General features: G+C 44.4%; 2 protein-coding genes across 6 annotated transcripts in view; one reads left to right on the forward strand and one right to left on the reverse strand.

The window, feature by feature from the left end:
• The window catches only part of TSHR (thyroid stimulating hormone receptor), a 58,236-nt gene extending 50,241 nt beyond the window's left edge, over nucleotides 1-7,995 (reverse strand). The window contains exons 1-2 of the mRNA XM_082234584.1: nucleotides 7,843-7,995; nucleotides 4,144-4,466 (exon numbers count right to left, since the gene is read on the reverse strand). Coding sequence (XP_082090710.1) covers nucleotides 4,144-4,319 — 176 coding nt within the window. The 5' untranslated portion in view covers nucleotides 4,320-4,466; nucleotides 7,843-7,995. The remainder of the gene's footprint in view (nucleotides 1-4,143; nucleotides 4,467-7,842) is intronic.
• A 3,862-nt stretch (nucleotides 7,996-11,857) lies between these two features.
• Nucleotides 11,858-22,839, forward strand: part of CEP128 (centrosomal protein 128) — a 185,316-nt gene continuing 174,334 nt past the window's right edge. The window contains exons 1-6 of one of the 5 annotated variants that reach the window (XM_082232527.1): nucleotides 11,858-12,064; nucleotides 16,958-17,104; nucleotides 19,400-19,486; nucleotides 20,801-20,924; nucleotides 21,430-21,548; nucleotides 21,760-21,849. In XM_082232527.1, coding sequence (XP_082088653.1) covers nucleotides 16,964-17,104; nucleotides 19,400-19,486; nucleotides 20,801-20,924; nucleotides 21,430-21,548; nucleotides 21,760-21,849 — 561 coding nt within the window. In that variant the 5' untranslated portion in view covers nucleotides 11,858-12,064; nucleotides 16,958-16,963. Of the gene's footprint in view, nucleotides 12,065-14,612; nucleotides 14,752-16,957; nucleotides 17,105-19,399; nucleotides 19,487-20,800; nucleotides 20,925-21,429; nucleotides 21,549-21,759; nucleotides 21,852-22,839 lie in introns of those variants that run through there. The other 4 variants (XM_082232528.1, XM_082232526.1, XM_082232524.1 and 1 more) reach the window with 4 other exon arrangements.

A 22,839-nucleotide genomic window follows, 5' to 3' on the forward strand; every position in this document is an offset into this window, starting at 1 on the left:
TTCCAGAAAAGTACATAATAGAGATTAATGCTCTTACTGGCCTTAAAAAACCAAACACAAATTCACCCATTACCATGGCTACACAATGGGCACCACTTGGCAAGTAGATGGAGCTAATGGTTGTGTTATGAAGAAGCGGCACTGAGATACAGTGCAAAGGGGGCAAAATTTATGGTCCATACAAATGTTTGGGTGGGTACAGGCTCAAACATCTATTCCTAAACTCCAAAAGGACTTGTCATGCGGAATCATTTAACAACTGTGAGATTAAACGACAGCTACCACCTATGTTGGCACTTACAATAGCAAGATAAAATGACAAACAATTTCAAACTATGTTAAGTCCCTCTTTATTTTGAAAAAAAACATCATTTCATCTAACATAAGTCAACATGGTCGGATATTTATGCAGCACAGCCAAATCATTTCTCAGCATCAAATACTAGGTGCTAAAAGTCCATGAAACAGAAGCGCAGGATAATTCAGAATTCCAGCAGGAGAAAAGCAGTTATGACGTCCTGACATTAAAGAAACTTCAAGTGCCCCATGTTGGCGGCCCCTGCCTAGACTCCATAGGTAGCAGTGAATTTGAGTTAAAGTGAACTTTCCCAGTATGCTTAACTTGTTTATCTGTAAGTAAAGCACATATCACCAAATTGTGGTAAGCCTCTGGTGATCTCATTCTAAAGAAAGCAGAACCCGTGCCCTTGGAGTTCTCATTACTTGCATAATTTGGGAAGAGTTTAATGCAAAGGCATAAGATATTTGCTAAGGCTCACACAAACATTGTGAAGTACAATGTGCAACATTAGGTTTGCAACTGACCATTTTCAACAGTAATACAAACACTATGTAAATCCAGTAGAGCAGCATATTCAGCATAAACTAGTACTAAGTGAAGCATAACAGCAGATCCACTTAAACAAGATTCAAATAAGTAACAAAGGAATTTCATATACTTAGAGCTGATGGTGCTAATCAGTGTAATGGCTAGATAATTTTGGTCTGCAATCTTGATTCAAAATGGCAGCTGGCAACCAAATGTTGACAAAGACTGTCACCTCCACCTCATGAATCCTTGTGCACAGTTTGGCAATGATATCTCAAGAAGGGGCCGAACAGGTAAAAGTCACCACAAAGTGACATTTCAGTTCACCATTGGGATTAAAAAGGGTGCCTGGCATTCAAACACTGACAACGACCACTGCCCCTACCTTGGAAGCCCTTGTACTGAGTTTGGCAATGATATCTTGAGAGGCAGCCAAAGCCACAGAGAACAGATGGACAGACAAACCACTTTCCAAAATACATAATATAAAAATAAATTTATTTTTTGCATCTCCATCCCTGCTGCACTTATGGGCAATTTGTCATCATTTTCATGATGCATTATTCAAAAATACATTGGGAGTGGAAGGCTAATCTGGAATGATTCTAAAAAACTGTAGACAAACTCTTCAACCCTTTCTGGGGCAATTATAAGCAACTTGAAAAAGAAACTAATTAGTGCTGGAGTTTTCGGCAGTAAAGTACATCTCCCTCCATTCCTGAGCTTTATTGTTGCTTAAAAAACTGCTTCACAGGCCCTGGAATCTGAGCAGACACAATAAGCAGAACTTGAATGGTCAGCTGTTTAAAATGTTTTAGAAAAGATTCATTATGGTAGAATTGAAAGACCACGGCAAAAAAAGCTAAAATAAAAAAAGCTAAGTATATCATGTAAAAGCACTATCCTGTTTCTAGTCCTGTTCATCAACATCTTCATACACTTGCTTTTAGAAAAAACAAAGCTGTGTTCCAAACTTAAAAGTAACAGAACATAAAGATACTTTTTAGTAACCATCAGCTCTTAGGTCGCTACACAGCCCAATGCAAGGAATCAATCATATTATCAATTTGAAGGTCATCATTATCAGAAACTAAAAAAAGCAGTTAGTTCTTTGGCAAAAGTTAATTAATTCTCTAGTGTAATGACAAACCATGGCTAGTTATTTCAAACAAAAACTGAAGCAAACCTCAGGCTCACATGTTCCTCCCTCCCTTTCCTCCTAGTCTGCAAACAAGGTCGGGGGGGGGGGAGATTTATTTACGGTAATTTCTAAATTGTCTTCCACATGAGTCTTACGGAGCATACCATTAAAAATCTAAAACAAATTTTTAAAAGAGCGCCAAAGTCCAACTAAATGTAAGTTGAAAAACAATGCAAAGAGCCAAGGGAGAGACCTTTGCATCTTGCAAAGAAAGATGTACAGTGATACCTCGGGTTACAAACGCTTCGGGTTACAAACACTTCAGATTACAAACTCTGCTAACCCGGAAGTAGTACCTCAGGTTGAGAACTTTGCCCCAGGATGAGAACGGAAATCGCGTGCCGGGGCCAGTCCCCATTAGCGAAAGCGTGCCTCAGGTTAAGAACGGTTTCGGGTTAAGAACATAATAATAATAATAATAATAATAATAATAATAATAATAATAATAATTTATTATTTATACCCCGCCCATCTGGCTGGGCCTCCCCAGCCACTCTGGGCGGCTTCCATAGAAACCAAAAATACACTAAAATATCACACGTTAAAAACGTCCCTGAACAGACCTCCGGAATAAATTAAGTTCATAACCTGAGGTACCATTGTATTCAGAAAGATGTATTCAAAAGAAAAATGTATTCAGTTGTTTCTGGAAGGTAGAAATAACAGGTGCCTGTCATGTATCAACACTAAAAAGTCACAGCTTTCCACAAACCGGAGCAGCCACTCTGAAAGCTTTGCTCCTAGTTACTCTGAGATTAAGAACATTACATTCATTGTGTGCAACAAGCCACAATTCCCATTTTGTTTGAATATGAGAAACTGTTTTATTTTATTTGCAAAACCGGATATAAAACCAGGGTCTAGTTTGTACAAGCTGCAGTTTCCTGTATTCAGACAAGATGACAAACTGTGCTTTGTAGCAAACCATGAATGTAAGCTTCTAACCTCTCCCACTGTGTGAAAAGAAAGGGAAGGAGGGAGCATGTGAGCCTGAGGCTGCCCGCAGGTCTTTCACGTAAATCATGGTTTCTCATTACATCCAAACTGGGTCTCTGTTTAGTGTACTGTAAAATTGTCTTAGTTTCTTATGGCAACTTAATGTAGGGGTCCCTAAGCGTTTTTTGAGAGTGCTGTCAGCAGCATCACAAAATGGCTGCCTTGATGGCATGCATGTTGACAAAATGGCTGCTGTGATGGGAGCGACCAGTCACAAAACACCCACATAGCAGAAGGTGAACTGGTGAGACCGGGATTCAAGTAGCATGCCTAAGAATATGAGGAAGGAGTGGGGTCTGAGCCCCAAAACACAAAACCACTCCTTTGAATGCCCAGCCTTCTGCTCCAGCACCAATTTCATAAAATACCATTCATCTAACACCCCCCCCCCCATTTTGTGCTTTGTCAGGCCAACCTTGAACAAAAAGTCTTAGTGCTCTTGCTCAATGGTTACTGACAAGCAAAACCCAGGGCCAGAGCAGACATCATGTTTGTAAACCCCACATTTGTTGTGATAACGGGATTTAAGGACTGTAGGACACATTCAGGGAAGGGATGGTGGGCTTGACTTCAGCTCTTCTGCACTGTGGCAAACACCCTCCTTCCGTCTCAAAACATTCATTCCCAGCCAGACTCACTTCTGGGTTTAGATCTTAACTGTTAGCGTGGCTGAGAAGACTTTTAAGATGACTTACGGAGGGATTTGCATAGGATAATAGCCAATTCTCTTCCACTCAGCAATTATCTCCAACACAGAGGGCACCACCCCATACCCTACATTAGCATCACACAGTAAATATGGCATGGGTCCCTCATAACAAATTGTTCTGGTCCCCCAAAGCCACCAGATCAGGACCACGACACGATGGAAGAGAGCTTGACCCTTTCCTTCATGCTGTTTTGCTGCACTCCACAGACCCACCCATACACACATTCAAAAAAGCTGCTGCTTCACACCTGCTATTAGGTGAGACTCAATGAATGGGTCCTGTCAGTGGAATCCCTGCATGAGAAATTCTACATGTGCAATGCGATTTCCCTTTCCTCCTCTCCCTGTGCCCCTGAAATAGACTGGGGGTTGTGGTGGGAGAGACATATATAAGTCCCATATACTCACAAAGTCTTGGTGCCCCGTGGGAGGTTGGGGATGAAATATATCTCTCTGCAGGTGACTTTGAAGCGGTCCCAATCCGAGCAGTCACAGAGGGACGAAGGGCACATTTCCGTGCCTCTACTTATCAGTCCCATTTCCAGCAAGAGCAGGAGCTGAAGGAACTCTGGTACCCACAGCATCTTCCTGAGCCTATTGTGGAAACGACTTCATTGCCCTGTACAGCTCTTCTCTGCAGAGAGAGAAGACACGACCACAGTTCCTTTCCTTGGGAACAGAGTAGAGGGAATCTGCTGTTTCTTCAGAAAACCACGTTCACCTGATGCTCCCTAAAAGGAAACAGGGTGTAATAAGCAAAAGCATAGAAAGATGTTACAGGCAGTAGACAAATCCCTTTCAACTTCCTCCATGCCAAATCTACCAGGTACTATCTCATCCTTTCCCACCCTCCCATCTCAACGGGTGATCTATTTTCTGTTCTTTCTTTTTTACTGCTATGTGGTCCCCACGCGCAGGAAAAAGTTTTCTTCCTCAAGCAGAAAGTTTGTCTGCAACAAGAAGTGGTACAGCCAGGGCTGGACTTTTGTGGCTGAAGTCCAGCGTCCCACACATAGCCTGTCCCCCTGAAATGAACACACAGACAGCAGCAGATGGGGGGGGGGGTGGCATAGCAAACAGGTCCAGTGTCAATACCTGTGCAGGGATGGGTGCACTCTGGGGCCCAGCAGGAATGACATTACCCCAACACCCCAATATAGATGTTCATTTCATTATTTTTACTTTCAAAACAGATTATCCTTTTCTACAACAAAATCTGGTTTGTTCCCTAGTCAACGTATGTACCATCAAGGCTGCAGAAGCAAACATCGTTTATTCCTGTGGGTGCGATGGTACTGGTAAAAGGTTCATCAGTCCTGAAAAATAATAATACTCTGAGCACATGCAGTTCTGCATTTTACATTTTTCAGGACTGGTAAACCTTTTGGGTTTTGGTTCTAACACACAACAGGTAAAGGTAAAGGGACCTCTGACCATTAGGTCCAGTCGTGACTGACTCTGGGGTTGCGGCGCTCATCTCGCTTTATTGGCAGAGGGAGCCGGCGTACAGCTTCCGGGTCATGTGGCCAGCATGACTAAGCTGCTTCTGGCGAACCAGAGCAGCGCACGGAAACGCCGTTTACCTTCCCGCTGAAGCAGTACCAATTTATCTACTTGCACTTTGACGTGCTTTCAAACTGCTAGGTTGGAAGGAGCAGGGACCGAGCAACGGGAGCTCACCCCGTCGCAGGGATTCAAACCGCCAACTTCTGATCAGCAAGTCCTAGGCTCTGTGGTTTAACCCACAGCGCCACCTGCGTCCCTAACACACAACAGAAACAGCTGTAAACTGGAGATAAATTTTAGCTATGTGTGCTTCACGTATGGTCATCTAAAGGGAAGAGGCATAACTTCTTTTTAAGTCCAAAGTCTAAACTTACCTAGCTGAACCATAGGCCTGGGTGTAGCCAGGGGGGAAGGGGGGGCAACAGCTCCCCCTAGATCAAGTAAAACAATAGAAATACTTAGCTAACTGACCAGCCATGATGACGCCCATGACCATTGGTAAAAGGAAGTTAACTAACCCAAAAAAATCAGCAGACAAAATGCTCTTTTACAGAATTTGCTTCTTTAAACTTTATTACACTGGATACTCTCCTCACTTTTTCACCCACAGGCAGATCCCTCTCCCTTCCCCGAACCTGATCACTCCATACCCTCTCACTGTAAGTGCCATCTTTCAATATTCTCTCACTTCTCTGCACAACTGTCTTTTCATAGAAGGGATTCTCTTTGTACAAAATAAACAAGAGGCATTTGAGAATTCTAGTATTGTGTTGTCTCAGAAAAAAGAAGTGTTAGTTCTATCATAGATTATATTATTGTGCTAGCAAATAAAGTATGCCTCGCTGTGGGCATTATATATGATCAAGCAGATAAGAACTAGCTACAAGAGCAAATGACCCATGAATTAAATTACTTGCTTTGGATGCAGAAAGGAGATTGTTCAAATTAAGTAAAATGCAAAAATTTACTATCAGATAGTTCTGAGAATCTAGGGCAAACTAGATTAATTTTAAATTCACCCAAGTTGGCTAAGCAGCTTATTATCCAATTTGCAAAAAAATCTGTGAAATTTTCAACATTTAAAAAGATGATGCGGGATCTGATTATTCTTCTATTTTTGAGATATGGAAGAATACAAAATGAGGTGTTGGACAGAGATCTAAGATGGTTTGAATGTTCGCAAGTGAGGACATGGGTAACAAACAATAGATTAAGAGGTGGAGGATTAGTTATTAATGTAACAAGACACAAACTTTCCAAAATATATAAACTGATAAAACTAAAATATGGACCGAAACAAGTATATGCACATGACTTTGAGACTTAGATATTACAGTACTTTTGAAATAATGCATATTTCTAGAAAGAAGGTCACTAATCTTGTTTATACAAATATGAGAGAAATTTATTTTAGACATTGGTGATACAATGGTGTATGCTTCTCAAGAAACTATGTAAATGAATAACAAGTATATTCCAAGCTGTTGAAAAAGTAAATCTCAAGTGGGTAGGCATATTTATTTGTGGTGGATCTATCAGAGGCAAATAATGTTGGCAAGATATTTGGAAAAGAGTGGAACAATGTCATTTGAGATTATTCTTCATCAACAAATATTAAGAATAGAAGTCCTCAACATGTGGAAATTACCGACTTCAATTATTGCTTACCGTATATGGCTATTGTAGTTTGGATATAATACACTAAGCGTTAGAAATAGGAAAGAAACACCTCAAATGATGAATAACTTCCCAAACCTTGGAACCATATGGTGATGTAAAAGTTAACGCCGATGTCATGAAAGTGAGAAAAAGGCTTAACATGCTTAGTCACATATAGTATTATTTCCCATTATCGCAGTAGGGAACTGAAAACAGATTTTTATAAACAAACTTTCTTGGCGTGTTATAAAACATATAGTGCAATGCTATGCATGCTTACTCGGAAGTAAGTGCCTCTATGTTCAATGGGATTTACTCCCATCCATGTGTGCATAGGATAGTAGACAGTGAGTTATATATGCAGATTTAGTTTAAGTGAATCACAATTTTAAATAACAAGTACGTTTGACAGGATTCCCATAACACAGGGCACAGCACAGTTATTCTCCCAAAGACTGACTTCCCCAGACAGCAAACCCTCCATCCTCTGCCTCCTCAAAAGTTGAAATCACTACAGAAAACTCCCAACGGTGTGTTTTGTTTGTATGTTTTGGCAAGGCGTCTCAGGGCACCTTTAACATCTGCATGACCAACAGAAATTCAACAGGTGGAGCTTTTCCTGCCATGGAGATGTAGTCATCTTTTCTGGGGAATCTTTCCCTGCTGAACTCATCTTTTGCACTCAGGAAGTAACACCCCCCCCCCGTTTGAATCGTCTCCTATCAGATTCACCTCCTATAGATATGAAGGAACCCCTCCCTTAAATCTTCACCTGTTGAATTCATCTTCCGTAAATCATCTCCCCGTTGTATCTTCACGTGTGTATGTGTGTTACGTATGTGTAAATTTCCCTTGGGAGAACCGTCACTTGTCTGAATTCCCCTTCGGCAGTATTTTTTTTTTTTGGGGGGGGGCGGAATCTCCGCTGCTGAATCTCTCTACCTGTTGAATGTCCCATCTTGGCCACGCTGCTGCGAAAGGCGTCCAGGAGCCTTGCCGTGGAGGTGCCATGCAATCCCCGGCGCTGCCTCCTGCGGATCTAACGGCAGGCTGCTCCCCTAAGAAGCAACCCGCGGGTGTTCCCACGAGCGCCCGGAGAACCCCCTTCCTTCCCGGGCGCCTAAGTAGCCCCAAGAGAGGGATCGCGCTCCGCCTCACCGGGACTCCAAACCTCGCGCGGACCACGGGCTCCGGCGTCCTCTCCTCCCGTCTGGGCACCGGGCGGCAAGATGCTCAGGAGATCCTTCCCAAGCCCCATCCCATCCCGGCCCCGCCAGCCACTCAAGTGCGGGACCTTTGCAAGAAGTCCGCGACTCCGCGCCGAATCAGAGCATCCCACGCTCCGGAGTTCCGACGGCTTCAGGGCCTGCCCTCGGTTGCCATCTCGTGGCGGCTGCCGGGACTACGCGAAGCAGAAAGCCCCTCTGAAAAGAAAAGCAGGGGGGAGCTCTCCTTCAGCCGCGTATAAGCTAAACAAGCTATATAGCTTAAGGTCCCACTCTCTTGGCCCCCCCCCAAAAAAAAAATTAAAAGAAAAAAATATGGGTGTACATTTCCAAAATGTAAGATTAAAAAAACAAATAAAATAAAACCTACATACAGCAACAGTGGCAAATGGCTTTAGATACCTATCAGGTCCATAAATTACCATATAGCATTTATTCAACACGGCAAGTTGTTGTTGACAAAGGACAGCTGGACATATAAAGGGCCCCATTACCTTCAGGAGCTCATCAAACCTAAATCGGGCCCTGCCTCCAAGGGTCCCTATTTTCCAGGGACAGTCCTAGATTTACAGAAGTCGTTCCAGTTTCTGATTTGATTTTGGAATGTTCCGCTTTTCCTTAGGGCATCCCCATTTTCACCAGAGAAATCTTGGAAGGTATTCTTCTCCTTCTTATTTATTGAATTTATATTCTGCCCTATACCTGGGGGTCTCAGGGTGGTTCACAGAATAAAATCAAGGTATAGATCAAAGTATGGAGTTATGCAAACCCCCCCCCCCAAGCCAATGAGAAAAGCAACTCCACAACCTTTAGAAGACATCTGAAGGCAGACCTGTATAGGGAAGTGTTTTAATGTTTAATGTTTAATTTTGTTTTTATATGTGTTGGAAGCCACCCAGAGTGGCTGGGGAAACCCAATCAGATGGGCAGGGTATAAATAATAAAATTGTTGTTGTTGAATAGATGTCACTAATTTCATTTGGAGAAATTTTGGAGGGTATGGCAGCTCCGCTGACCCGCCTAGAAGGATTGTTTTTTAATGATTGATCAGAGAGTACTTTATATCTGGCCTTTCCACATGCCAGAGTACTCATGGTGGCCAAAAACATTCAAATAACAATAAACAGGGCTGACCCATCCATTAGGCAGGCTGAAGCCACTGCCTCAGGTGGCGGAAGTCCCTAAGACAGCACTCCTGAGGGCCTTCCCGCCACTGCTCTTAGCATTGATGCTGATCGGTAGGGGCGGCAAAGCAGGCCATGGGGGCAGCAAGGCACAACTGCAATTTCCGGCAGGCAATTCCACTCAAGGGAAGGCTTCAACAGTTTTGGCCATCCATCTTGCTCTTCCCATTCAACCTCTTCAACTTTCAATGAACTTACATGAAGGATAAAGTAATTATCAAGGGAGCAGCTGGTTAAGGCCTTTAAGTGTCTTTCAGCCCTAACAGTACAGTGCATCCTCCTTCCAGCTCATCTTTGCTCTTTTTGGAAACAAAATCCATCAGAGAGAAGTGAGGCCTGGCAATAAATCTTGCAATGTAGAGATTTCTTGTCCAGTGTCTCTTCTGGGACACTCCCATTATGTTTCCCCTACCCATAGGGTAGCTGTCAAGCGTCCCTTATTTGGCGGGACAGTCCCTTATCCCAGCACCATGTCCCGCTGCTTGTCCCTTATTGATGATGTCCCTTAAATTTCCCGGGTTTCAAAGGAAGCAGCTCCTCTCCCTCCCTCCCCTGCCAGCCAGGGAGGAGGGAGGCTCCAACTGTGTTGCTTGGCTGCGTTGCTCACCCAATAAGAAGTCTAAGAACGACTGGCGGGTGGTGCTTGCATGTCTTGTGCTGATCAAATCGGCTACGTTGCCTGGGGACTCGCCTTTGCTCAGCGCTTCCCAGCGGAGAGCTGATGGTGGTTTTCCTTGAGGCTTGAGGCTTTGTTTGGCTGCTGGCTTGGCTTTCTGCCTTTAGCTCGGAGGGGCTCAGAAGTTGAACATACTTATGCCCGGAAAATCCCTTATTTTGGATGCTGATCCCTTATTTTTGAGGCTGCTGGTCCCTTATTTTCAAATCTGTAAGTTGACAGCTATGCCTCTACCACCTGGTTTTCTGCCTCCCTGTGCAGGAAGTTAAGCCTGCTGATGTCTCTCTGTTGTGAACTAGTTGGGCATAGAGCACGGGTATGGGGGCTGGATCCGGCCCAATCTCCTTCTCAATCCAGCTCGTGGATGGTCCGGGATGGTGTTTTTACATGAGTAGAATGTGTCCTTTTATTTAAAATGCACCTCTGGGTTATTTGTGGGTCATAGGAATTCGTCCCCCTCCATATAGTCCGGCCCCCCCACAAGGTCTGAGGGACAGTGGACCGGCCCCCTGCTGAAAAAGTTTGCTGACCCCTGGCATAGAGGTTAGAGTGTGAAAACTAGGAACCAGGAGACCAGAGTTCAAATCCCCACTTGGTCATGAAGCTCACTGGGCAACTTTGGGCCAGTCACTACCTCTCAGCCTGACCTCCTTCACAGGATCGTTGTGAGGATTAAATGAGGAGGTGGAGAACTGTGTATGCTACGTCGAGTTCCTTGGAGGAAAGGTGGGATACAATAAATAAAATACATGAAAGGTGCACCTGGATGTAGAGAAAATTCTTTGGCAGAGGCATTCATGCGATTGATGTCTGAAAATAATTGGGCCTTTTTGGCGCTATAGTGCATATACAGTACACTAAAATGGCTTCTAAGTGGCTTACACAACTATAAAATCAGTCCATAATTAAAATATACAACAACATTAGAATGTCCTTAACTGAAATCCGCAATAAAACAATTTTAAAGCATAACCATTAAAACACAGTTAAAACAGTAACATCACAAGTCATTCAGGGGAATGCTTGCCTACGCAGATGTGTCTTCAGGAGCAGGCGGAATGCCAACTTCACAAGAGGCCCCTTCCACTACACAGCAATGTATTTGTGTTGTTATAATGTTGCTGCACTACAGTCTTTATATTGTTGTGAGTTTGGGGGAAAGAGATTAGGCTATATGATTGCCGAGTCCCTTCTAATTCCTGGACGCAGCAAGGGTTAGAATCTAATGGCGGATCCCACTGTTGAATTAGCCAGGCAAGAGCTATAATGCATGGGTGGCTAGTATAAGAAAGGAAGTTGCTTTGTGCCAGAGGGCAAATGGGTGGGCCCCCTCCCCTGGCTGGTAGTGAGAAAGTCAAAGACCAGGGCAAGTGTGTGGTGGGGCTAGAAGCAGGCAGAGAAGCCTAAGAGTGAGAGCCATTCTAGATTTTTGCTTGAACCCAAAGCTGTGGCAATGGGAGAAGAAAGCCCTTCTGGGGTATTGGTGCTGTGAGCTCCTCCATCATAGGCTCAGGTCGTGTATATGTAATAAACCATATATCCTAAAGACTCTGCTGTCTCTGCTGTCCCTCATCCCACGAAATCAACACCCCTGGAATCTTGCACTGCTCCAGCGCTTGGGTTGGTGAGTAACAATAAAATGCTTGCTCGGAATTTGAGCGCCTGCTCCTTTAAGAAGTGGGCGCGGCCTGCCCTCGCACCGCCGCCGCCGGCGCGCGGCTACGCTGGTTTCCCTGGTCGCGGGCGTGCAGCGCTTGCGGGCCGTTCCCAGGAGAAGCTCCGGCGCGGGGCATCATGGGAAGCGTAGTCCATTCTTCCCTCCACGGCCAAGGCGGCCGGCGGCACTGCGAACTACGACCCCCATGATGCCGAGCGCCGCGGGGGCCCTGGCGCCCTGAGAGGCCGCTCTTCGCCCGGTGGCAGGGCGGCTAGTTCAAGTTGCCATAGCGGCGGGGTGGGTGGAGGAGCCGGCCGGGTGCCGGGCGGTTGGAGCTGGAGGCGTCCGAGAGCCATGCCTCGGCCCTGAGACGGGACGCAGGGCGGGAGGGCTGTTCCCAGGACCGAAGAACGGGAGCCCGGTGAGAGAGATGGGTCTGGGCGGGTGTGGGGTGCTGGGAACCCGGGGGTGGGATCTCCTTGGGCCGACGGGGAGTGGGATCCAGTGCCTGGCTGCCCATGGTGACAGTGGGGTGCAGGTCTGGGGGTGGCTGAAAAGTTCCAGGGGGGCCTCTCCTGTTAACGGCTATTGTGGCACTTTCGAAAAGTGCATGAAAAATAAGCATTGCCTGCCATTTGAGGTGGCTCAAAAGTCAACTGAAGGTCACAGCTGCGGTTAGTTAAGTTTCTAGTCCTCTGTGTCTTCCAAGCGCGGCAAGATCCTATTCTGGGCAAAAAGGAAAAAAAGATCCCTTTTCTTAGGGCAGCTGTCTACCAGCTGCATCTGGTGCCCAGGCTGAGACCCTACCTGCCCACAGACTGTCTCGCCAGAGTGGTGCATGCTCTGGTTATCTCCCGCTTGGACTATTGCAATGCGCTCTACGTGGGGCTACCTTTGTAGGTGACCCGGAAACTACAACTAATCCAGAATGCGGCAGCTAGACTGGTGACTGGGAGTGGCCGCCGAGACCGTATGTAGGTCTTTCAGGACCAAACACTGGTCCTGAAAGACCTACATTGGCTCCCAGTGCGTTTCCGAGCACAATTCAAAGTGTTGGTGCTGACCTTTAAAGCCCTAAATGGCCTTGGTCCTGTATACCTGAAGAAGCGTCTCCACCTCCATCGTTCAGCCTGGACACTAACGTCCAGCTCTGAGGGGCTGCTGGGGGTTCCCTCACTTCAAGAAGTGAGATTACAGGGAACCAGACAGAGGGCCTTCTCGGTGGTGGCACCCGCCCTGAGGAATGCCCTCCCGTCAGACATTCAGGACATAAACAAGTATCTGACTTTTAGAAGACACCTGAAGGCAACCCTGTTTAGGGAAGTTCTTAGTGTTTGATGTTTTGTCGCGTTTTTAATATTATGTTGGGAGCCACCCAGAGTATCTGGGGAACCCCAGCCAGATGGGTGGCGTATAAATAATAAATTATTGTTATTATTATATTATTAGTCATTGCAGCACAGCAGTGTGGTGCTGTTTTAACATTTTTGGCATCATTTGGTGTGAAGTCTGTTTTCTTCCTCACTCCAGGCCTTATAGCCTTGACCCATAGGCCTGATGGAATGTGAGAATGGTCCGGTCCTAACTAAGCACTTCTGAGGGGCGGGGCTGACCAGTCATCTAATTCAGTATTTTCTGCTCTGTGGTGGCTCTCCGGGATTTCAGTTTCTCCCAACCCTGTTCAGAGATGTCAGGAATTGAACCTGGGACCTTCAGCATGCAAAGCGGATACCCTACTACCACTTTCACCTACTAGTAAGCCGAGTTAAAGTCTGTTTCCAGGGAGGGCTGCAATTCTGTGTGCTCATAGTTAGGAATATGCCTGACTGAAGGCAATGGGACTTGCAGCTTGGTTCTGTGCATCTGAGGTTTAGCAACTTGAGATGACAATGGCCAATTATTTTTCTCTGGCTTGTGTTTCAAGGAGGCATAGGGATTGGGAAATAGGGATTTCAAACCTGAAGAGCAATTTAAGCAGTTTGTACAATGCACTTTCATTCAAATACACACACAAACACACACATTCAGCATGGTGTGAAATATGATGCTTGCAATATGATGTTGGGGTGATGCTGGGGTGGGATTGTGTAGTAGCTCTCTGTGGTAGTTGCTGTGCTTCCCTGTCACCTGTCTGTAGCACATCCTCTCCCCATATGGAAGTCTGTAATGTTTGTGAGGAACAGGTCTCTGCCCTTACAAGAAAGTTAAAAACATGAAGTGTGTAGATAATTGCCCTTGAATTGAGGCAAGCTTTACAGCTATGGTAAGAAGGGAAACCCCTATATTTCACATGAAGTAGAATAAAACAAGGCTTGATCAACGAAATGGCAGATTTCTGATACTGGACAATGTTTTCTGTCTGTATGAAAGGCTAAGAATAGTATTCAAGTTGTTTCATCACATCCCTTTTCAGCGGTTCCTCTGTGGCTGCATAGAAAGTTTCTATGTTGGGCTTAACATTTTTGAGCTGCTTGTAATTTAATCACAACGTAGTGCAATATGGACTACAAACGGGTTGCCATGCTGTGGTGTTGTCAAAAAATCTGATCTCTTTTTCCTTTCTCCCTATATTTTCAATGGTTCTGTTCTGTTCAACTGCATTGACTTAATTCAGAGTGGGTTAAGCAAAAGCTAAAATGTCACAATTGTCACCAAGATCTCTTTTTGACTCAGCTTCCTTTTCCTGTTAATTTCAGGGTAGAGAAGTTGTGGCTTATTCAACTGTTTCAGCACTGTTCCTCAGGCAAGAGGCTGAAAAATATGTGCCGTGTTTCTGATATAAGCCCTGCTTTCTTTATTCTGTTTATGTATGTAGCTCAGTATAGCTTGATCAGGGCAGATACTGTGTCTGCAGAATTGTGGAGCTCCTTGGAAGCTTTACCAGAGGTCCCTCAGTGAGAAGTTCAGTAATAGTATTCCCAAAACTATACCTTTCCTGCTTCAGTACTGATCTCCCCCTGAATTTACAAGCGTGAGGATGGTTGGGTGTGTTTTAGATGTTCACATGACAGTTTAAGATTGAAACAGCTAACCAAGGAAGCAACAGCGTGTGAGCAGAGTATGCCCACAGTTCTAAGGTCTTCAGCTGATCTAAGAGCCTGATCTAAGGTGGGTCACAGCAGCAGCACTACCACTATACAAATATATGTTTAACATTAAGAAAAAGGTTTCCAAGTGCATGGTTGTGCTAAAGATGGGTTCTGGAGCTGAAAGGGTTTGGTGTGCAGAGTTTCTGTGATAGATTTTCATAGCTATGTCAACGTGAAAAGTGCTTCTTAAAGAGAAAAGTTAGAAAACGGCTGATCAGAGCAACCAGTGTTCTTTTGCCTGGGAGGAACTTGTTCCTGTTTTTATGATGCTGTTTTACTTTTTTATTATACTGGGGTTTTTTAATGTTAGTTTTGTATACCACTCAGGGATTTTAAAAAATATTAAGCATCCTAGAAATTCTTTTAAATAATTACTGCATATGTGTGCGTGTTTGGGGAATGAGGCAAGCACTGTTTTAAAAAAGCCTTTCCCCCAAACTGTTCAAAACACTGTTTTTCTTAAAACAAGAGGAACAGTAAAAGAAAACTTTAAAGTGGTTGGGTTTTTACCACCACAAGTGTGTGTTTTAAGTACAACTAATGTGGAAGATTCCTAACTCCTTGCATACGATTTCTATCGCTGTGTTGTTTTATCAGTTTTTAGCAGATCTCTGAAAGGTCATTCATCTTTCAAAGATCTGCTAACTAAAATTAGCTTGTGAGCTTTTGAGGACTTTTGGAAATAGTCTATGCTAAGAATGCTAAGGATCCATGGATCTATTAGGATGCAAGAGTTGCTTTTTCCAAAAATTAAGCCATAAAAATGGTTTCCACTTAGTAACTTACTGAGGTATGTATAAGATTCATATAAATACATAGTAGAAAATTGTCTTAATTTTGGGATGAATGTATCCCATTCAGCCAACTACTTTGTCCTTCTTCTCTTTTCAATGCTGCCCTTGGCAGTGACTATTAAACAAGCCTTTCTTTTCGCTCTGTAAGAAAGTGGATTCTCTTTAGAACTGAGCTTTTGCTGTTGGGATTGCTGTACTAAAAATAGCAGTTTATAGAAGCTTGAATATATGGCGCAGCTGCAAGGTTGGTTGCACCAGTGAGAAAATACTTGGGACTGGCTGTGTGTCTGGCTGCACCATAATAATGTCACAGTACATGATCTTAAGGATGTGGCACAGACTGGTTACATGTCAGGGCAATGGTTTTAAGTTCAGCATTCATGCCAGGGCAGTTGTTTAAGTTCTGAATTTGGCAAAGCTAAAATCGAAGAAGAAGAAGCAGAAAACTGTCCCGGAGGAAAGTCTGGAAGCCGTAAGTGAGAGCTTTCCTCCTTTGCCATAAAAAATACACAATGGATAGAGATGAATCCTACATGCTACCAGAGATTTTCAGGAACAGAGCAAAGCAATCTGATCGAGTTCATATCATGACAGATCAGGAGCAGAAAATAGGATAGTACCAGAGTTCCCAACACAAATGTGTAGGGATTGATTGCTCTCTTGCTATCACCCATATGGTTACATCATTTTTATAGAGATCTACACATCTGCAGGGTGAGATAAGGAGGGGAAGGTGCTCCTTCAGATGCTCTTACCTTCAGGGCTTTGGAGAATGGTAACTGGGAAGAGATCCTTATTAGTGACGGCACAATGTCTATGGAATCTTCTTCCCAGAAAGCGTAAGGGAGGTGCCAGGGTGAAACATTTTTATCCAAAAGGGTTTTAGTGAATACTGTATGGGGTAGATGTTGACTGCTTCTTTACTGTTCTGTAAAAAGTATTCCCTATTTACAGGTGCTTATTGGTTGGGTGGAGTTCATTGTCTTATGCTGTCAATTGCTTTGAAAATTGTGAAAGTAGAAAAGTGGCATGTAAACTTAAAACATTGGAACAAAAGTATTGTAGGGGCCTCAGTGTGTGTGTGTATTATGTTTGATAGAAGGTCATACCTTACTTCTTCTCAACTCTTGTCTTCGGTTAAAGTTTATTGTTTACTTTGTTCCATAGAATTTATTGGGAGCCAATGGAAGTCAAGCCATCTCCAATCTGCTTATCCTCATCTAGGCATTTGTGGGGTTGTTGTTTTTTTTTTTTTTTTTGTATAATGCCAGAGTATGATATTTTGGGACATTTCATATGCCTGTTATTTGTTCAGTCCTCCATATTCTACAAATGGTTCTACTGTTTTATTTCTTACTTGGTTCTGAAAAGTAGCTAATAAGTAATTGAAATAAATAAATATCATGGGCTGCTGTTGCTTTGTTTTTGAAGATACCAATGGCCGATTCATCCAGCGAATCTGACAACTTCCATCGTAGAATTGGGAGGCGTGGTCCTATAAGGGCAACCAGAGTCCGAAATCACGGTGGTGCTGAAGATGTTACAGAGAAGATCCATACTTTAGCAAGCACATTACAGGTTGCTAACAGAACTACATTTTTCAAAGCATGTTTTTATGTTTCTTGTGCAAAGAAAAGAAAGGGCTTCAGATCCATCCACTGTGTCACATGTCTTGCGGTGCTGTATCTGTGAGAAATATTGCTAGACACTTTTAAAAGTTTGGAGCGTGTTTTGGAATAAACCAGAGAAATTACTGCAGTTATTTCTGTTAGCTGTTTTAATGCCATGTTGCATTGGCACAAAATCATCTGGGCTACAGCCCAGAAGCATTGTTACCTGCTAATAAGTTCCATTGACATCAGAAAAATATCTGAGAAAAAATATATGTGCATAGAATCAGCGAGTAAGGTTATTGATACTATAGCATATTTCTGCACCAGTCCTTAGCTGACCTCTGTATATTAATAATTTTGAGATGAAGTGATGCTGTACCTAATATTATACACATAGTGCCTTGTGAGCACTGTGACTTTCTCCCCCACTTTTTTAAAAATATGGGTGATTGTCAACGAAATCTTGTGCTAGTGCGACAGGCTTTCCCCGCTCCCCCTGCATGTTCCCTGCACCACCCCTAAGTCTGCTGTGGTGGGAACCCTAAAACAGATTTATGGGGCATGTGGAGGGAACAACAGTGGGGAGACCCTGTTGTGCTAGATAGCAAGGAGAAATCCTTGTGCTTATGGAAAGTTCACTTTTGTTCAGTGTTGAATACACCAGTGTTTCCCAACCGGTGTTCCACAGAACACTAGTGTGCCGCGAGACGTTGCCTGGTGTGCCGTGGGAGGGAGGCGGGTGAGGCGGGCGGCGAGAGGCGGGGGGGCGGCGGTGAGGAGAGGCCGCCCAGTGCGGGGCTCTCGCCGTCTGCCTGCCTGGCTGCCTGCGTGGCGCTGACGTCACGGGGCTGTAACGTGCCTCACATAGGCACACACGGGGCGGCGAGCTCCCTCCCTCCCACATCCCATCGCCGCTCGCTTCGGCCGGCCTACTGGGCTGTTGCAGGCGGAAGGCCTGCACATGCGCGAGGTTTTCGCGCCTTCGGGATTGCCTTCACGCCTTCCTCCTCCCGGGTCCTTGAGAGCGCGGGAAGCGGCAGCGCGAGACTGGCATTGAGCCTGGTAGGTATTGCGGTTGCCAAGGGAGTCATTTGGGAAATGAAAACTTGCAAAGCAAGCAACCAGTTCAATCTGAAGTACGTGTATGCTTAATATCCTGTATCTGAAACCTGTTCTGCCCCCTCCCCCACACTTGGTGCCATTTTCATCTACACATGCAGCAGAGTAAGTTGACCCAGAATAGTACCAATTCAGATGGCAGATGGGAGAATGACAGTGCTGAATGCTTTCCCATGTAGAACAGTCCCTGCAAATAAAAACCTAGCATATTTGGAAGAGGGATGCTAGCCTAACCATTACCTTCTATGCTGTTACTATTTTTTTATATTTTTTAACATAAGTAAAAAGTGACCTTTCCCCATCTGGCATGGTGGTGTGCCTCGAGATTTTTTTCATGAAACAAGTGTGCCTTTGCCCAAAAAAGGTTGGGAAACACTGGAATACACACACACACACCTCTTATGTATATATTGTATCATAATGCAAGCTTGTCCTTAGCCATGATTATTGGATCAGAAACCTGCTTCAGGTTTTGCATGTGCCCATTCATCTGGAGTGCACATTCCCTTCCTGTCATCTGTCACGGACCCACACAGTTGGGTTATCCACATCCATCCTCAATAAGAGCTGTCTTCATGCTGTCGCCTGTGTTCATGAAGGATATGAAACCTGTGTGCATGTTTGGATATGCAGCCTCTGTTCAGCATTTTCAAACACTGAGGTGCCTGATTTGGCATTAAGCAGAGTAGGGACATGGGTGGCGCTGTGGGTTAAACCACAGAGCCTAGGACTTGCCGATCAGAAGGTCAGCGGTTCGAATCCCCGCAATGGGGTGAGCTCCCGTTGCTCGGCCCTTGCTGCTGCCAACCTAGCAGTTCGAAAGCACATCAAAGTGCAAGTAGATACTGTAAATAGGTACCGCTCCAGCGGGAAGGTAAACGGCATTTCCGTGTGCTGCTCTGGTTCACCAGAAGCGGCTTAGTCATGCTGGCCACATGACCCAGAAGCTGAACGCCGGCTCCCTCGGCCAATAAAGCGAGATGAGCGCCACAACCCCAGTCTATGACTGGACCTAATGGTCAGGGGTCCCTTTACCTTTACCTTTTAGAGTAGGAGAAGTGGCACAGGTTTCCAGGGGGTTAGTGTTTGTGGTTGAGGTTTTTCTTTTAATGATGTTTTCTTTTCCCATGCTTTTCTTAAGGATACCAATCGGAACCTGAAACATGTGGACCAGATGCTGGGCCAGTATCGAGAATACAACAATGAACAGGCCGACGCAATTGCAAATGTGAGCTGCTGTTGGTAAAATCTAAACTCACCAGGTTATGCCCCTAAACGTTTTGCTGGATGTATCTTCCTATTTGCTCCTCAGTATCTTGTGGTGGTGGGCTGGAACTGTAGCCAACTTTGCTCTGCTTCCCTCTTTTAGGTGTGGGTGGTGGAGGAAGGCTGTGGTCTGCCAGGCCGCATGGCAGACTTGTTCTCTTTTTGCCGCCTTCCGTTCCAAGCCGGGAAATGCTATTCTTTTCATTGTTTCTGACAGCAACCTTTTCTTTCCACCTGAACCCTGCTATGCTGCAACTAGAGCATTTCTTTCATCCCCACCTTGTGTTCAGTGTGGGAAACCTCAGGCCTTGTGAGTTTCTCCAGCTAGTCCTTGGAGCTCTCCTCAGGCCGAACTGCTAACTTCCCCTGCTTCAGACCCCCAGGTGTTTTTGCCTGGCTGGAATGTGTCGTTGAACTCTGATAATGCCTCTTGCTTGTCTGCTTGGAGGAGAAAAAGGAGTGCCTGAGTGTGTGTAGAAACTAATCTCCTTTTCCCAGGGAAATTTTGAATATGTTGCTCTGCCTGCTTATTCCTCTGGACCTGCCTACTGCTGGCATGTGGCCCTCAGAAGATTGCCAAGAAGTGAATGTGGCCCTTGGGCAGAAACAGCTTCCCTATCCCTGCCATACAGGGATCCTTCCTGCCCTAATGTAATTAATTAATTAACAATTCAGTTTTTTACCTGTCCTTCACTGTAAGGTCCCAGGGCAGGTTGCAACAATTTAAAATATATCATTAAAGTATTTTTGCCTTGTTTGTTTGTATTTTGTTTCTTAGAAACTCATCTCAAAAAAATGGCCTTGGTCCACCAAATCACAAACCTACCTTTGTGTCTAGAACATTCTCTCCTAGCTAGATCTAATAAACATAAGAACTCAACACCTTGTTGCAACCGAGTTAAAAACTAACAGTGCTGCTAATGTGAGCTCATGAAAGCAGATGAAAAGTATATGAATTACATGTCTCATTCAGCATTTGGAGCAAATTCAAATATTCATGGGACATATCCTTCTCTGCACAGGGGACAACTGTCCCAGATAGGACTTGAACATTTCAGAAACACCTCTTCCATGGTGATACTCTGTTATGCTAAGAATTTCAGCCAATGTGTGTTTGTTGTCATGTGTGGCCACAACTGCATGCTTTTCTTAGAAGTCATATCTATTTCTCCCCCCAACCCCACAGGTGTCAGATAGCTATTCAGCTAGTTATTGTATTTGTTCGCATACAAAGTCTCTTGCTGTCCCCACCTAATGAATCATCATTTTAATGCAGCTTAAAGAAACACTGGAGCAGTCCATAGGTCAACTAAGAAGCCAACGGTTATTGAGAAATTCTGGAGTAAGAAGTGCATCTCTTTCAAGCTTATATCCAAGTGACCTGGATGGTGGTGCCCCAGGTATGTTTCATTTAGCTCTGGAATATCCAAACACTTGATTTTAAAAGATGCTGTTCAATAACTTAATAAGCTAGTAGGCTGAAAGGTCTGATTCTGAAGCTGAGGCTACAATACTTTGGCCACCTCATGAGAAGAGAAGACTCCCTGGAAAAGACCCTGATGTTGGGAAAGATTGAGGGCACAAGGAGAAGGGGACGACAGAGGACGAGATGGTGGGACAGTGTTCTCAAAGCTACCAGCATGAGTTTGACCAAAGTGCAGGAGGCAGTGGAAGACAGGAGTGCCTGGCGTGCTCTGGTCCATGGGGTCACGAAGAGTCGGACATGACTAAACGACTAAACAACAACAGGCTGAAAGGTGTCATGTATGCATGAGTGTGGGGGAGGTGGACTGCTTGAGTTCACTTAAAATATAGTTATGTGACTCTTCTATCACAATGTAAACTGTGTTTAGGCATATTTCTTAAGAAGGTTATGCTAATTTGCCTTTCTTTTATCTTGTGAAGAAGGTCGTCATTTCCAGCCTACCTCTCCCCTCAGAGATTATAGCGACACCCTGGGTACGCGGCGGCGGCGGTCTAGGTCTGCTGTCCGATTTGTTGACCGTGGAGATAATTCAGATCAGGTAGGTAGTCATCCTTAACAGAAGGTAATAAACACCAAGCACATTTGTGCAGTCCCAGTAAACCATAGTTTGGCTTACCATGACGTGCGAACCAGGCCGCTGTAAATATAGTTTGCACAAATGTCTCGTGTTTATGTGTGTGTGCAATGATTTTGAGGCAAAGAAACCTATCTAAATCGATGATTTTAAACTCTGTTCTTTCCTATTGCAGCTGCACTCTTTACACCAGTCACTCAGAGATCTTAGCAGTGAACAAGTTCGTTTGGGAGACGACCTCAACAGAGAGCTTTCCAGAAGAAATAGGTATGGACAGAGTGTGACTTTGCTTGACAAAATAGTGTAGAAAATAGACTTTCCACTCAGAGCACTGGGCCTCCTCCAGACTACACATTCCTAGTAGATTTTCACTGCTTGGTGAATTCACTGAGTGGTTCTTGTTGGGTAATAACTAGTTGATTTGAGAATCCAGTTCTAGGACTCCTTTGCATGAAACATTTTTATCATGTAGGAAAAAGTGTGAACACTTATCATATAGGAATTGCAGTTTAAGAACTCACTTTGCCATGATTACAAGGGGTTGGCAGCTTCTGCATGCAAAGAATGACAGGTACCCTAATGCAGACATTGTCCTTGTGGTGAGAGCCTATACAGAGTGGGGTTGTGCCCACCTTATTAACTGAAATTCACTTTTGAATAGGGGCTTACTTTCTAATTTGGAGAAATAAAATAAAATAAAATAAAATAAAATAAAATAGGGGATTAGTTCACTCTGTGTTGCCAGCTGTGAGTTTCTCCTTTCTCTTTACACAAAAAGTGGTAATCTAAAAAAACTCAACAGGCAACAAAATAGAACAGAAATCTGTTTGTTTAGGGGGGTGCATATGCTATAGTGACAGGTGTTATGCAGACGTTATGTTTTATAGGCACAGTGTGGGGAGTGGGATTTGCCAACATGCCTCATGTCCCCATGTTGGATGTCACATTCAGACTAGGCTCAGTGTAGATGGCAGGAAACCTCGGAACTGCAGATCAGATTTTGCAGATCAGAATTATGCACACTTGGCTCTATGTTCAACGGCTTCTATTCAAGCATGATGTCTGATATGAGAACATCAGGCTTGTTGGCTCACCTGTGTGCCCCGCCCTGCTCCCCCCTAGCAAATAGACTTCCCCTATTAAGGGTAATGATGTCTGCATAACATCAATAAATTTAGTTCTGCAATGTTTTGTTGACTTAAAAAAGCAACTGTCTTTTGTTTGCTGGAAAATAAGTTCATGGCTAGTAGTACTG

The sequence above is a fragment of the Podarcis vaucheri genome, assembly GCF_965113315.1.
Source record: "Podarcis vaucheri genome assembly, chromosome: 1".
Taxonomy (NCBI): domain Eukaryota; kingdom Metazoa; phylum Chordata; class Lepidosauria; order Squamata; family Lacertidae; genus Podarcis; species Podarcis vaucheri.